Raw genomic sequence first — 17,546 nt, forward strand, 5'->3', positions numbered from 1 at the left:
GTAATCAAGAAAAAATTACTGCTTACGTTCAATCAATTTCTGAATGACCTCATGCCTCTGTTCTTGTTTACGATTATAGCGTAAATAAATGCAGAGTGTTCGAGCTGCTGCTTTTTGGACAGGGAGTACATTCTTAAAAAAAACCAGGAAATACAGTTAAACATTTAAAGGCATCTATAGGTACTTCTGGACACACTGTTAATGACAACAGAAAAATAGATAACTGATCAGGTTCCTTCTAAAGTTGTGATATTTTGGCACGTCCCTTTTTCCCTCCTTGCAATATATTCTACATTATTTTTTCATTTTAAGATTAACAGATATTACATTTCAAGTTGAAATGCTTTTCAATATCTACTCAGATCAAATGCTTTTACAAATAGACTCATGTAGACCAATTCTTTAATTCAAACAATTGTCACTTTTCAGACTGATGACAGTCACACAGTAACTTACAGGCACAGCTGGTTGAAATGTTTGGTTCCATAAAGTTTAGGAATAAACTCTGATGTTTAAAAGGTCTGACTGTTTAATATGGAACCTGTCTGGTGTTCTGGGCACATGTCGAACATAACTTACTGCATGTCGCATTTTTATTTCAGTGTTTGTGGGTCTACATGGCTCTTGATGTGCATAGGATTTACAGACCTAAACTTTGGGCCCTGAGCCAACAAAACACTTAAGTATGTGCTTAATTCTATCCTTATTCAGTATTCTTATCCTTATTCAGTAAATGTTCAGCCAAAACCCGAATTATCTGGATTTGGATATGCTGCTGCAATGCCTCATGGGAGCTGTAGTTCAATTGCCTCACATCCTCATTCTCCTCTTTGGGCTGAGCTCCCCAGCCGGGCTTCATCTCCCAATGTATGCTAATGGCTCTGGAACTCCCATGATTTACTGCCTCCTCTCACCAAAAGGGAAGATGATGGTACATAATAGGATATGTAGTCTGACCAGGGAGCCTTGCCAGGAGAGGAGACTGGGAGCACAAGGCAATTGAACTACAGCTTCTATGAGGCAGCATGGTAGCATACCAAATTGAAATAGTTTGGTTGTTGGATAAAAACTAAAAAAGTTTTGTTTTTCAAGTCATTCATTTTCCTATGAATTCTGTTTATGGGTCAGCTTTTTATATAGTTACAAGATAGCATGACAATGCAAAACATTTACCATTCATATTTTATTCCTATGTTCCAGTGTCTGAAAATAATAAAGAGTTCCCACATAATTTTCTTTTAAAAATACATAAGTTTTTACTAAAATCATTTAACGGTCATGCACATTTTATACATTCTGCCTCCTATTATTGCTGATAAGCAATATGAGGCCTGATTTACCATTGCATTGCTCCAGATTTACACCAGCATTACTCCATAGAAATCAGTGGCATAACACTGGTCTAAAACTGGAGTAGTGCAATGGTGAATTGGGCCCATCAACTTTGACCATTTTATTTATACAGCTTACCCATTTTCTCTACTTTTTTTGTCTTTAAGCTCCTTGATATAGAGACTGCACTTTTGACTATTTTGGAAATTACTTAGCACACTATTGGTGCTACCAAAAATAAACAAAAACAACAAATAATGCTCTCTTTTACAGTACTCCTCCTCCTTGATTAATTTAACCTGCTTGATTAATTTAACAAAGCCCCAATCCAATCTTTCTAAAGCACAATTTACTGCCATGGAATTAAATGCCACATAACAAGAATAGAGTGTAATATAAAATACGCTAAGGAATCAAACATAAGAAGATTTATATCTCAAAGGAGAAAACTGATCTACACAAAAACATACTGAGAATCAGCAATTGGAATGGAAAAGGAACTCCAGAAAAGAATACATGACAATTTCATGAAATGTTAATTAAGTCCAACTTTTCCTATGAAAGATGGGGGATTCTTTGAACATTTTCTTAGTCTAATGTGATAAAATTAGTGAACAACCTAACTTTGTTCTATAGAAAATAATATAAGAAATACTAATTTCAAATAAAATATATAGTATGTAAAGGTATTATTTATATTGAATTAATCATTCTGAAGCATCAGAAACAAATATGAAAACAACAGAAGAGAGATAGAGAGAGCTTGGGGCTCACATTTGTCATAATGATTGTCAACATTCTGTGCAAAAAACGATAATAAATCTGATCACTTGATATTATATGAGGCAGACATGCATATTTTTGTAGTAACTTCTCATGAGTTCTCCATTTTAAAGAAGTTGCTGCTCTCTGTTCTGCTGTCGTTAGTGCTGGAATCAAGTCAGGAACAGTCAATAACTAAAAAAGATAAAATAAAACTATTAAAAATGTAAAATCTCAACACATTATGACATAGTATTCATTAAAGCCTAAAATTTATGTTAATTTAGAAATCTAAAAGACTGATTTGTTCCTATTTTAGGATGATAGCTTGTGTTTTTGCACATGGAAATCCATTCATCCGTCCACATTGTTATGTGGCCCCCCATCAACGGACAATCCGATCACCTCCCTACATAAATGAATTTGTACCCAAAACATGCTCATGAGGTAGGGTATATTACAGATGGGGAAACTCAGGCACTACGACACTTGCCCAGGATCACAGAGGGAGTAAGTGGCAGAGCTGGAAATAGAACCGAGGTCTCCCGAGTACTGGTTCAGTACCTTAGCCACAAGATCATCATTCCTCTAAAAAGGAGTAACTGTGTGTGAAAGGGCAGTTCTATATAAAGTTATCCATATGTCCCTACAAATAACTATTAGACATATGCAACTACACTTTGACTATGAAACCATAAAGATGCACAACTTGAATGGAACTTAGCAACTGTGTTTGAAAATTTGGTTCCTTTTGGAAACTTTGTGGTTATTTATTCAGACAGAAGGCAAGTGTAAACTGAAAAGTTTTGGATAGTGCAGAAAGGCCTTCCATTTATATAATTACCTCTCCCTTTTGATATGTATATAAGTAAAAAAAAAAACAAATACAAATGTCAGTTTGCAGATTTATTAGAGTCAGGATCTGGTCTCAGTCCTTCTGCACACAGGCTCTCAGTGATTTTAATGACCATTACATATGTGAAACAACTTTAATACTAACCTCCCTCATGTTTAGAAACTAGACTTCAAAACACAGGTAACTTACCTTGCTTTCTGATCCACTGTTTTCTCCTCCAGTAGTCATAAGTTCAAGAATTTCAGGAAGGTGATTTATCAATGCATCTAATACCTATTTAAAGAAATGTTGGATTAACCATGTTTGTAAATTCACTTGGCCTGATTCTTCTCTTGCACAAGTATGACACTGGTATGTCCCTACTGACTTCAAAGCTGTTACTTCTCTTTTACACCAATGTAAATGAAAGGAGAATCAGGTCCAATTATTTGTCCTGATGATGTTACTAAAATCATACTCATAATATAATCAGATCTTTTAAACTGGAGTATTCATGATGTAACATTTTAAAATGTAAATATCATCTTTCTATGCACCTCTGTAACTTCACAGACAGTTTAGTATGAATCTTATCAGATATGAAAACAAATAAATATATTTTGGACAATTTTTGCGAGCCAAAACTTAAAATTCTTTTATTATCTAGCTTTAGCAAAACTTGATAGAGTAAAATATAATACAATGCAAATGCAGAAAAACACGCCATTGAAAGCTCAGGAAATTAATACTAGACGAGAAATATCACTATTAAATATTCTGTAGGGACAATCCTAAATTGATGACTGATGGCTTGAAGTCCTCAATTTTTGGGTACCCAACTTGAGACATCATAAAAGGGCCTAATTTTCAGAAGTGCTGAGAACCTGCTCTCTGAAAATCAGGCCCTTTTAAGGTATCTTCAGTTGGGCACCCAAAATTCATACTCGTTTTTCAATATCTTGGCCAATGGTCCCATACAAAACAATGTGGTTCACATATTGGAATAACTGCACCGAAGTCAATAGGAGTAGTCAGATGCTAATGTTTATTTTACTGGATTGGGACTGAATTTCTTTTTTCTTACTTAATCATTTGTCCATTTCAATGGAGAACCAAAAATATCACAACACCACCTCAAGATGGTTAAGTATTTTACAGATGGAGAAACTGAGACACATGAAATTTAGGTAACTAGCCCACAGTCAAACAGAAATTCTGTGCCACAGCATGTACAAAAATCCAGGTCTTCTTTCTTTAAGTCCTCTCCTTTAATCACAATAATATTATACCTCCCCTTCAGTTAGAGAAAGAAAAAAACCCAAAAAACTTGAAACCTCTCCATAATCTATTACATATATATCCTGAACTGATTTACATGGAATTTTATAAATTAATTTAATCTTGATAAGTTACAGGGGCAGCAAAATGTGGGGGGTGGCTAGTGCCCCTGCCATGGAAATATTATTATGATCTATGTTTCTGACCCTGCACATCCTTCTTAAGAAAATTGTTTTGTGTGCTCAGGCCAGGCCGGGCTTCATGGCTGCTGGGGGCAGAAGCAAGAGTGGGACTCTGAGGAGCTAGAGTGGCTGTTGCTGTTGCAATGATCAGGATGGGGTGCAGGTAGGAAGCCAGGTGATTAGGCTGGGATCAGCCACCTCTGGTGCAAACCACTGGGCCTCCACTTCCCAGCTGCTACCCCAGTCAAATCCAAGTAGCTCCTCTCACTCCCCATAGAGTGAACCCATCCTGCTCCCACTCCTATCCTTCACTGTCTAACTATCTCCCACTCTCCATGAAGAATATTGATCCTGACATTCCAGCTTCACCCCTTCCCATACAGAGCACCCACCTGAACTTCTCCCTGCTCCCTGATTCTCCCCACTGCCCATGCTTAATATTTTTAGATTTCTTCATGCACCTCTCTCGCCCACATTCAAAAGAGAGCTTCTGCCACCTCTGATCACCAAATTCAACCAAATTTTTATTTTTACACACACACACACACACACACACACACACACACACACACACACACACACACACACACACACACACACACACACACACACACACACACACACACACACACACACACACACACACACACACACACGAAACTGATAAAAACAGGGGAGGGTTCTTGAATTGAAACATCTCCCTATTTTCTCCCCTCTTATTTTCCAACAGTCATTACCTTCAAAGGCGCCAAGATAAATCTGAGTCTCAAATGACTCCTGGGATCTTTATAGAGTATATGAAGCAAAAGTAAAAGCTTATCACTTCCAACATTCATTATTTTGGTTTACTATATCGGTGTTAAACATTAATGTAAATTAAATTAATGTAACCAACAAGTAAAGAAGAAAAATAATATATTACCTCCAATGAATCATCCTGTAGTAGTGTTACCAGTTCTTTATGTATTACATACACACCAGAATCTAAAAGCTTAGCAACCTAAAAAATTATAGTAAGACAATCAAACAAAAATACACTTTAGTTTCATGGAAATACAATAGTTAAGTTTGCTGCGTTTACTTTTCAATAAGGTTTGACTAGTAACATGAAAGTAGGGATGCTGAACAAATCTCTAATAGCCACAAATTGCACTTTAAAATTGTTGAGGTTATGTACTTTCTTGCCATTAGCACATAACATTGCTTTTATAACAGCATGTAAAATGAACACCAGCTCTGTTGCATAACTATTAAACACACCATTGAGACTGGGTTAACAAGACCTTCCTTTTCTAATCTTTATATTCCAAAGATTTTTTTTAAATGTGTCCTGCAAATACTTAGAGAAACTATCAGGGCTTTTAAAACAGCCTGCTGCAAGTCCCAATAGCAAGGTAACAGAGATAGACAGCTGAATTGAAGAAATAAAGGTTGGTTTGGTGTCAGTTGTGGGCCTTAAGCCTCCCTAATCTTTGCTATTTGAGGCTCTCACTTCATAAACTCCAAGGCTACTGGATCTTTTGATTAGAATTCACAAGTCACATTTAAAATTCTGCAGTAAGCCAGATGTCAATGTTAGAACAATCAATAATAATGCATGGCAGCAAATAATAGAAAAGCCTCAAGAAATCTGACTTCCCTACCATCTGGGGTAAATCATAGCTTCCTTTGCAGAAAATAATACTTGATATTCTTTACTTATTTTCTTTGTTTCACTTTGCTCATGCTAACAATCTGTTTACCTCCAGCTAAGAAGAAGGTAGGATATCATTTCTTTTAGGAAGTGGCTACAAAGCATATTAATCAAAAATATATCCGACTAGAGGTGAGCACCATAAATTATTGATATCTGTGTGACATTTGGCTGACTATTTACATTAATGACATGATAACAACACATTAACAAGGCCTAACTGTGCACAGCATTTCAAGTGCAATCTCAGTGGTCCCTTTTACAGAGCTAAAATAATTTTCTTTTGTTTATTCAAATATCAGTTTAAAGGTGTCATGGTGTAGACACACTAAGTACAGGATTTTGCAAAATGATATGCTAGTTATACAATTTCCAACCACAAGCTTCAATTATCTCCTGCTAAGGCAATGTTTTGTAGAGGTTAAAGCAGGGAACTGGGAGACAAGACACCTTGATTTTATTTCTGACTCTACCACCTTCACTGTAACACCTTCAACAAGTTGCTTAACCTCTCAGCCTCATTTTCCCCATCTATAAAGTGGGGATAAAAACAGCCAGCCCTGAATTGTTCTGAGGCTTACAGTAAAGCTCTGAAATCCTTGGATGAAAGTCACTATATGAGGTTGTACAGATTATTTTTAAATTCAGGAAGAGGATATTATATTCATTTTGTACAATTCATTCCATTTAAAAAATCATTAATACCTACACAACCACACCATCTAAATATATTTAATAAAACAGTATAGTGCATCTTATATAAAACCAAGCAGTTAATTATAATATACATACTTGTTACATTTCTATAACTCTCTAACTCTTTTCATATTAAAAGTCAATCAATGTTTTGTTTAGTCCTGGTGCTTACAATATCTTCCACGGACTGCCAGCTAAGCCCCAAATCTTACAGTCCTAGAAAAGGATTGGAGAATCAGATCAAATGCAGTTTATTCCTTTCTTACTTTCTCTTATTCATGTCTCCCTCACATTTCCTCCTTCTCTCTTATATTTATCCACTCTCCCCTCACTGGCTCAGGTCCTTCTGGCTTTAAGCAGATTCTTGTGTCCCCTATTGTGTGTGGGAGGTGGGGGAGAAGGGGGGAATCTTTTTCCTTAATCCCTGTTATTTCTCCCAACTCCTGTCCTTCTGCCCTTTGTCTTCAAAATCCTGGACCATGCTGTTTACTTACACTACTTAGATTTCCTGTCTTGAAGCCTTTCCTATCTGCTGTCCTCCCTCTCCACTCCACAAAAAATTCCCTCAACATAATCAATAACAACCTCCTTCTGCTTAAATTCCTAGTCCTTTAAAACATATTTAAAAGGTGTGTAATGGATTATAATTATATATCAGAAGAGTTTCAGTAAACTGAATAATTTTAGCAAATTTTCTAAAGCCTTTTCACTGAGGCACTGCATACTTAAAATATAACAAACATCAACTTAAGCAGACAAGTATAAAAACCACATAAAATATTAAAGAGCTAAAAATATCTAAAGTACTAAAAAAAGCTTTCTGGACTTACTTCATACAAGCCAATAGCCATAGTGTATCTGACTGGCACTTCAGGGTCATGACAAAGACAGAAAAATGTGGAGTATAGTTCCAAATGGAAATTTTTCGGATCTACAAAAACAATCATAGCCTGTGGACAAATAAGATGGAGTCTTTAATCCAAATGTACACATACAGGGCCAAAACTGTTTAGGATTCTATCTACCTGAGGGACCACCTCTCCTCCTGTGTGAAACCACTGCTGCTACAATGAGCAGGAGTCTTGAGCTAACAGACCCTGATTTAAAAATGGGGGAGCTGTCGACAGGACATTTTCCATGACTGGTTCTCAACTCTGAAACTCACTCCTAAGACCATGGTCTGACACAATTCAGATTTGCTGATTTCTGGACATGCTGCAAGGCTTTTTCTGAAGAGACAGGTTAAAAGATCCACAATGGTTTGCACAGGAGCCTATTGCTTCATGATGAGCCACTAACAGGAGATCTATATTCTGAGTGATGGGGTCAATTCCAGGAAGACAGGAAAGTCTTGGTTTTGTGGATATGGATCCTTTGCTTTTATATGTTTTAAAATTATTCACCAAACAACTAGAACCTTCAATGGGAGCTTTTAAAAACAAATAAATTAAATATACGTTTAGCCAGCAACAAAGCCAATCTTTGAAATTACGGCTACCATTATGTATGTACAAAACGTGTATTTGCTCAAGTAAACCAGTAGATATCTAACTACGTACTTTGTGCATATTTTTAAGCCAACTTTAAAAAAAAGTGGCTGATAATGTTGACTACAAAGATATTTTGCATAAAATATGAAGGATATCTTTAAACATTCAGAATAGAAGGCAGATTAACAAAAACAATATTTTTAGGCATAAAAGCCTCATTTCTATATATGTGAAAAGACCTTTTATTTAGCAGGCACATGAAGGTACATGAGTTAGATGTATATCTACCTTATTCAGAGCCAAATCCTGTGCCCCTTGGAAAGCCAGTTGTGCAGAGTGGGTGAGGAAGTCTCAGCTATGGAGAGCTTACAAATTGTGATTCTGTTCTATAGCTGTTCTTTCAGTGCAATTGTGCAAGAGGTTCTGAGGGGACAGTGTATGTGAGAGATCTTTGATGACAGGAATCTCTTGGTCAAAACTCACCACTGGTTTTCTGTGAATTAGGCATGAGGATCTTTCCTCGTAACCTTCATGGAGAAACCTTGCAGTAACTCAATTTACTTGAGCTTTACACAGATGTTCGCGTTTGGCTCACAATATATATTGTAGTAACAGATTTTACATCTTACATCGATTCCGGTTTTGTGACTATTTGCACGATATAAGTTTTATAAAATAGCAGCTAACTTACTGGAAAGTTGTAAGCACAGTTCTTCCTTACTGATATATACTTCTTTTCTTGCTCCAGGGTTTGAAGTTGAATCTGATTATCATTATGTCCATTTTCCTGCTGTAAACCCAACGTGCAAAGTTTCTTATAAAATTCCAAAAATCTCAAGTGTTGCTCTGGAGTAAAAATTCCTTTAAAAAAATACAACATTCATGCTTAAGTTTCTTGTTATAGAAGACCAGGGAAAAAGTTAACAATATCCAACAACTTGAGTTTATTTCTGGAGCAATCAAATAAACCAATTTCCTTATTCATTTTCATATAATGACTCCAGTGGGAACTCCATTTCCTTATTGCAAGTGGTAGGGAGAAATAGTGATTACAGAAAAATTAAACCTTCCTATGCAAGACGGAATCTTCATTTCTGCATTTTAGAAATATGTAATTCCTGGAATATGAAGGGTTTCATTTCAGAGGATTGTGAATATATTTTAAAAGTGGTAGGGGCACATTTGTTCCTCTTCTTGCCTCCAAATCCTAGAACTCCACCACCATTCTCTAAAGGAAGAATTTAATTCTGGCACATTAAACTCAGGCATTATCCGTTGCACACAGTAAGCCTTTGGGACCATAAGGGTTTAAGAAGCATGGAGGGGCTTACCTGAGCCACCTGTAGTACAATGAATTTTACTTTACACTTACAGGATCAATGGACTCAGTTCTGATCCTTATCCAGCCCCTATCCAGTCTAGAGGTGTAGAGGAACCATAAAGGGACTATAACAAGTTAGAGGAAAAATCCCATGATGCAGAAGCAGTTTAGGGCTAACATAAGTGGCACTATACTGTCCGAGCTTCACAAGCCTTAGTATAGGCCAGGGCATATGTTGGTGGTGAAAGGGGAGCATTTGTATGGCTCACTGCAGATTCAGCCCCCACAGCAGCCCAGAATCCAAGTGGTGCAAAAGTGGCATAAAGCCTCCTTTGCTCCCACTTCTTCCTGAGCTAAGCCTTCTGTACAGTGTTTAAGGAGGAACAGCACAGCATCTAGCATCTTATTTCTAATATCATGCTCTATTTTCAAAGGTTTATAGTTTAACTACAACTAACACACCCACTTCAAGTTGAAACTTGCAACATAACTAGGCATCAAAACAAAACAATGAAAGTTGAGAAAATTTGACAAAGAAAAAAAATCCGATTTTTAAGTTACAAATGGTTTCAGAGGGGTTTTGTACTCCTAATTAACATTCCACTTGATAAATTTTGGCTATCTGGACATTTTCTAATTTGTATACTTCACAATATATTGAGTCACTTAATTTTTAGAATTTTTAAGGATCATTAAATCATACCATATAGTCCATTACATAGTTTCCCTAAATGGAAAGACAAAGAAACAAGAATAGATTCATCCACTTTGAAGGATTTTTCACAGAATGATTTCACTAAAGGGAGCACAGTTTGACTTCTGTCATCTGAAAAACAAAACAAATGTATAAAGTTAGGTGTTCATGTTCAATCACTTGAAGAAAAGCATATATCCCTTTCATTGATAAAAATGTGAATGTCCTTTTGAAGCGTGGCTGGGATTATTGTTTAGCTGACATTCATATTTTAGTTAAGTAAGAGTATGAGTGAAATCTATTTATTTTAATGTAGAAACTTTTCGGGCATCTCTGGGTCACCCTTCCCTTTTCTGTAGAGGATGGGACAACAAAAGCTCTCTGAGCACAGACTCTGACCTGCAGTGTGTGGGTAAGTGAAGAAACACACCTATCTTCTCCTTCCACCAATACACCTAGTAATCAAGAGATAGAGGGAGAAGATATATGGTGAGCAAAAGGATAAAGGGAGAGCTTGTCAAGGTTGGGCAGAGTGAGTTCTGCTACCTTGGATCTCAAGGTGAAGCTTTTCAACCTACTGAGCTCCCTCCCATTCCTCTGCAGGGCTTCATATAACTTTTGACCCCTCTTCTCTAACCCCTTTCCAACAGCCAAAGTAGCTGTTGCAGAAATAGTAAATAAAGAACTTCAAACAGAAGTGTGAAATTAATAGTCTCACAATTTGAAAATAAATCTACTACTGTTTCCAGTGTACAAATGTTACCTCTTAAACAATCCAATTGCATTCATTGGTATTCTCCCCAAACAATCTGCTTTTCTTTATGCAGTTTTCCATATGGTTTATATGTTGATTATGTGTATTTTGATAATTCATCATCAACTCCTTGTTAAGTAAATATTTGGTCCTCACTTATGTACCAGGAAGGTGTAGTGAAGTCAGAAAAACAGGAGTGGGAGTGGGAGTTGTTGTACAAAATACAGGGTTGCTAATGAAGAAAAACAATTGAACAGTTCTGAAGAAAAAAATGAATATTACTATTTACAGTACTAACTGATAAATAATGAACAGTGACTGTAAAAACTACTGCATCACACAGACATATTAGGATACTTTTGCATACACTCTGTGGGCCAGGTTCTCTGGCCCACTTTGATCTTTTGCACCTCTCTGATGGTACAAAAGCAGCAGAGACTATCTGCAGCTGTAGAGCAAATGTAGCTCGCTCCCATTGCTCTCATTAACCCCAGCAACCCCCAGGATAAGGAACATGGCTGGAGCACACTGCACTTCAAATTATCCAGGATGCTCCTTTGGGGACTGTGCCAGTTGGCGCAGGCTAGAATACCTCCATTCAAGCCTCTCCAGCTTATGCTGCAGCAAAGCTGGGAAGAGAATCATGGATCCATAATTGAGCCCCCACCCAGTTGAACCAAATGAATGTAACAGAGAATCTGGCTCTACTTTCCTACAGATAGAGGATCACATACCCATATATTGTCAGAAGCCTGAATTTATACATTGCTGACTAGAAGAAAAGCATGCTACAGCTTGGAAAAACTGTAAGCATTTAAAATATTGTTTCAATATTCTTTTCAACAAGCCTTTTCCTGAAAAGATGAAACATGAACACATGCTAAAGAGCCATATAAGACATCTGCATAAACTCTGTAATCAGAAGAAAAAGATTTTTAGGGGTGCCAAGCACCTACAGTTCCAAGTGATGTCAACAGGAGCTACTGGTCCTCACCACTTCTAAAAATCAGTGCCAGCATATACAATGCTGTGTATCTATATCATTCTTTATAAAACACAAAACAAGACAGTTCACTGTACTTAGTCATTTACTTAGTGTATCTGCCACACATCAAAATAAGATCATATGTCAAAAATTGCAATGCTAAATTTATTACTACAAATAGAGAATTCCACCAGTCCGGGCCAGCTTTCATTTTCATTAGAAACTCTGTAGGAGGGCCACCAGCCGAGACAATGTGCTAACTTAGCACATCTGTCAGCCATTCTGGACTCATCCTGACTGGCAAACACTGCCTACTTTTAGGATATATTGACTGGCTACATGGTCCCTGACAGACAGAAGATTGCAAATATTTATGCCACTGCAATCCCCCCAATCTTAAACAGACTTTCTGTCAGCATAGGCCATGGACTGAAGTTAGTCAATGATCTTGTTTTTTCTCTCCGTTACATCAGTGCAAGCTTTAGAATGTACTTTGAGTGATGGAAGAGGAAGCAGGGAAGAGAGGAAAAATAAAGGTCTAGAAACAAAATACAGACTTTGATCCTCTTATTGAAATGAAGGTGTGTTAATTATCATTGCTGCTTTATTTTATGGGAATCACTTTTCTACAGGCAAGTAAAGGCTATAAGTATTTGAAAAAAGTTCCTACTACTCCTCAGGGAGATGAAAGGCAAGATATTTCTAATGTGCCTCTCCTCCCACACATACCTCTCCCCATACAGACCTCCAAATGCCCCTTCTACTCCACCCACACACAGATTGCCACACATATGCCCCCTAACAACTCTCCACTGGCCTCCACTTATCCTGACAGCACATACAAACATCCCAGCTGACCTGACATCATGACAGAGGGGCAGCCAGGCAATATTTGAGTGAGTGGTGTTGCACTGCAGCACTGCTCAGTTTTTTTTACCCTGATCGTCAGGGTCCCCCTTCAAATAGGGGCCCTGTCCAACTGCCAGGAGGAGAGCCAGGGTGGGGAAGAGCCAGCAAAGGAGCATGGCCAGCACAGCAGTGTTTATAATTAAATAAGAAGCATCCTAGAAAGTAAGTTCCCATAACTATTACTCACCTAGATGCTTTAGTTACCCTAACTGAATGTGCATGATTGTGCCTTACATTTTGTTAAGCTGTGCAGTATTTCATGTGCTTTCCAAATAAAGGGTAGAATCTATTGCTTGGCATAATAAAAACTGTGGTTTTGTGAGAGAGGCAAAGATGGAATTTAACTTATCTTTTCATCCAATTGAAAGGCAACAAGAATCCCAAAGGCATTTGAACCCTATGAAGGAATGGTTACTTACCCTAAAGAACTGTGGCTTTTTGAGATGTTTTCATCAATGTGGATCCCACTGTAGCTGTGCATGCACATCATGCACATGAGATTGGAGTTATTTGAATAGCAGTGTCTGCCAGAGCTACATGTGCGCCCAGTGCCGCCTCATGCTCCTGTACATAAAGGTCATTCATTACCCATGACCCTCCCTCAATTCCTTCACAATGCAAAGACTGTGGCTGTGGAGGATTCCATAAAGCAGAGACAGAGGGTAGATCATAGGATCCATACTGCTGACATCTCGTGGAACCACGGCTGACCAAAAGGCCAGCATGATTTCAGTGAATCTTAGGTATCGGAGCCTGCCCTGAGCCCAAGTTGTGTTGGACTTCCTATAATTGAGATCCTCTTCCATTTAGAGGAAAAAAAGTCCCTCATATAAATGTCTTCCTGTTCTGTATCCGGATCTCCTGAATCTGTAGGGAGCAGTCTCTTTCAGTAGTACTCAGCCAGTCAACATCCATGCTGTCAGAAGTAGTACTTTGGATTGGGATGCAGTATCTGGCAGTGATACTGTGATAACAGATATTTTAGCTGTGTTGTAGCCATATTGATCCCAGGATATAAGAGAGACAAGGGTAGGTGAGGTAATATAGTTAACTGGACCAACTTCTGTTGGTGGAGGGACACCACTAAATGTTTTTTCCTGAACAGATGCAAGAAACAAAACTACATCCCCAAAGTACTCAACATTTGTAACCCTCCGAGCACTACTTACAACTCCAAATATACTCAAGGACTCTGCACAAGGACCTCAAAAAAACTGAGGAATCATTTCCTGCTCCTTACATATTCCAGAAGGCGCCATCTCATATAATAAATCTTCACATGCTCTCACACATTGGAAGAAAAAGAAGTCAGGAAACCTACCTGAAGATTATGCAGGAAACCCAAAACAATTACCAAGAAACCCTGATGACAGCCATCCAATAGAAAAACAAAAAGTGGAACCAACTACAACAACTCCACAGCCAACAGAACTCCACCTCCAGGAGAAACATGATACCAGGACCCACCACGTAAACACTACATGACAGCTCGACATCATTAATTTATCAAGACTACCCCCAGAACTGAATTATCTGTACTGTCTGAGGGGATGAATTTCTGCCCACCACAGAAAATGATACCATACTAACACGTGAAGAACTAGAATTCTTCTGCTAACTCTGCCTCAAGGAATTATTTCACAACAAAGATGACACCACCCAGAATTACCACAACCCCACCAAGTCATAAGAAAAAAAGAATAATCTGATTGGACTCCCAAGCAGATGAAACCACACGCTGGATAATTACAGTGACAGCTTTAGGAAAAGATTAAATTGGTTAAATCCTCAACAAACATCACATCTGCCACAATCTTTCTACCACTTAGAGAACAGCTATACAGTCCCTCAAATCTAACCACTAGATAGCAATCAAAACAGTAGACAAAGAGGGCACCATCATAGTCCTTAATCATGATGACTACATCAACAAGGCCAACATACAACTCTTTGACACCATATATTGTAAAGAATTCAAAGAAGACCCCACAACACAATTTACAGAGGAATGTAAAGATACCATCAAATCCTTCCCCAAACAATTCCAAGAAAAACTCTTCAACCTTATCCTCCAGGAACCCGCCCCTGGGACTTTCTACATGCGTCCCAACATACACAAACAAGGGAACCCAGGCAGACCCACCATATTGGGCCATGGCACTCTTAATGAAGTAATATCAGGACTCACAGAAGCCATCCTCAAACCACTCATCACACAAATGGCCAGCTTCCTCCAAGACAATATCAACTCGTTCAAGAAATACCACAAGATAAACATCCTGCCCCAGAACACCACCCTTGCCACCATGGATGTCACCTCCTGTAGCAAGGCGCTGTGGCCTTCCTCGGAGCCTGGGCCCGAGGAAGGGTCGCTCTGCCCCCGCTGGGCAGAACCAGCCCCTGCAGGCCCAGCCACCCGGAAGCAGAGGGATGGAGCCCAGGGCCAGGGCTGGCAGTATAAGAGACAGGCCCAGCGGCTCAGTGGGGAGAGAGCTGCCGCCGGAGGCAGATGTGCTGTTCCACCGGCTGCAGCCAAGGCCTGAACCGGGCCGGGCCTCCGCCCCAAGCGAATGCCTCCCAGAGCAGAGGCCCTGGGAACAGCCCAAGCAGCCAACCGCTAAGGGCTGGATAGGGCCTCCGAGCCCCCTAGACTGACCTAGGCCTACAGGCCCCAAGGACTGAGCCAGGCCTCTGGGTCCCCATGACTGGACCGAGCCCCTGAGACTGAGGGCTGGGAGATCCCCCCCCAAGACCAGCCCCGACCTGGAGGAGCTGCTGGACGCCGAACCCCCAGAGATGGGACAGGACCTGGAGGAGCTACCCGAGGCCGGGCCATCCCCCGAGCCCTGTGACCTGGAGGAGCCTCCCCTCGCAGAGGAGCTCCCCTCCTTGCCACCGCTGGACAAGGACAGACTGGCGGGCTGACCCCGGGCCATGCACCCCAGTGTCCCCGAGGACCTGCTGACTCAGGTACCTCGGGATATGGGGAGGAAGTGGCCCAGGGACGGCCACAGCCAGTGGCCAGAATCAGGGGCGGAACCCCTTCGTCAGCGTGTTGCGGCGGGAGCCCCGCTGACTCAGTGGCCAACGCCTTTGCCACTGATAGGGCCCTGGGCTGGGACGCAGTGGAGATGGGTGGGCCTGCGTCCTCCTCCTCCTCCATTCCCGCTATTGAAAGCGAATCTGCTCGCTTTCCCGCCCTCCCCGAGGGCCGGGGCACTAGACTGCTCGCTTGCCCGCCCTGCCCAAGGTCCGGGGCTCTAGACTGCTCGCTTGTCCGCCTTGCTGAAGGGCCGGGGCAATAGACTCCTAAACCGCTGCTAATTCCCCTCAGCAGACGCGCTGTGGCCTTCCTCGAAGCCTGGGACCGAGGAAGGGTCGCGACACCCCAGCTAGATCGTGCCGGCTGCTTCTACACCTCCCTATATACCAACATCCCTCACCAAGACAGCATCACTGCCTGCCTCAAATACCTATCAGATAATGTGAAATGCTCAGAAATCCATCCTAAACACATCACCAAACTCATCCATTTCATCCTTACCCACAACTGCTTCATTTTTAAGTACCAACGCTTGGTCCAAACCAGGGAACAACCATGGTACTAGGATGGCTCCCCAATATGCCAACCTCTCAATGGGCCATTTCTAGGAAGAATTTCTGGGGGAAAATGCATAATAAACTCAATGGCATACCTGAGATACATTCATGATATTTTTATCCTTTTGACAGAAGACCTAAACTCCCTCATAGATTTCCACCATAACTACAATAATCACCACACATCCATCAAGCTCTATCTAGAACATTCCCACACCAGTACAATCTTCCTGGACACCATAATGAGCTTCAACAATAGAACTCCACAGATAACCATAAACAAGAAACCCACAGATCACCACACTTACCACCTCAGATCCAGCAACCACCCCAGACACAGATATCACAGAATTTGCTTCAAAGAGAAAGTTTGGGATACACACGTAAACACACTTAAAACTGCCTTCACTAAACAAGGACATTCCATTGGAGAAGTCAGTCATGGAGGGAGCCATCCAAGAACCTGCTTCAATACAGGAAAAAGAAAATAACTGACCACACACCCCTAGTTGTCTCCTATCACCCTACACTGGAATCCATACAAGGTATCAAACAATTATATCCCATACTTGATGGGGACCACATCCTGAAAGAAATCTTACCCAAGCCCCCTCTTCTGGCCTCACACAACCCCCCAACTACACTAAGCTGATCATCAGAAGCAAGCTCCCCACAGATTGGGACACATCAACTCTAAGCAGCACAAGGCCCTGTCAGAACAACAGATGCAAAACTTGCAGACATACTCTGCTACTACAATGATCAATAACCTCCCCCCAGGACACCTTTTAAGAACAATGGGTCCCTACACATGCTTACTACAATACGTGGTGCACCTCGTCCAGTGCAACAACAATTTAACAATTCTAACAACTACGTATGTGAAATCAGACAATCATTACACTCTCGAATGAACTCACACTGAAAAATGATAAAAGAAAAAAACACCATATCACCTGTGGGAGATCACTTTTCGCAAAGCAATCATTCTACATCTGACCTCTGTGTTTCCTCA

The 17,546-nt window shown here is 40.1% G+C and overlaps 1 protein-coding gene across 1 annotated transcript in view; it reads right to left on the reverse strand.

The window, feature by feature from the left end:
• PPP4R4 (protein phosphatase 4 regulatory subunit 4) overlaps nt 1-17,546 on the reverse strand; it is a 108,877-nt gene that overhangs the window by 18,656 nt on the left and 72,675 nt on the right. The window contains exons 9-15 of the mRNA XM_067547096.1: nt 10,293-10,415; nt 8,960-9,129; nt 7,609-7,728; nt 5,312-5,389; nt 3,140-3,223; nt 2,107-2,289; nt 27-132 (exon numbers count right to left, since the gene is read on the reverse strand). Of these exons, the coding sequence (XP_067403197.1) occupies nt 27-132; nt 2,107-2,289; nt 3,140-3,223; nt 5,312-5,389; nt 7,609-7,728; nt 8,960-9,129; nt 10,293-10,415 (864 nt within the window). The remainder of the gene's footprint in view (nt 1-26; nt 133-2,106; nt 2,290-3,139; nt 3,224-5,311; nt 5,390-7,608; nt 7,729-8,959; nt 9,130-10,292; nt 10,416-17,546) is intronic.

The sequence above is a fragment of the Emydura macquarii genome, unplaced genomic scaffold (assembly GCF_026122565.2).
Source record: "Emydura macquarii macquarii isolate MOO-44397 ecotype Brisbane River unplaced genomic scaffold, CSIRO-AGI_Emac_v2 contig_1229, whole genome shotgun sequence".
NCBI lineage: Eukaryota > Metazoa > Chordata > Testudines > Chelidae > Emydura > Emydura macquarii.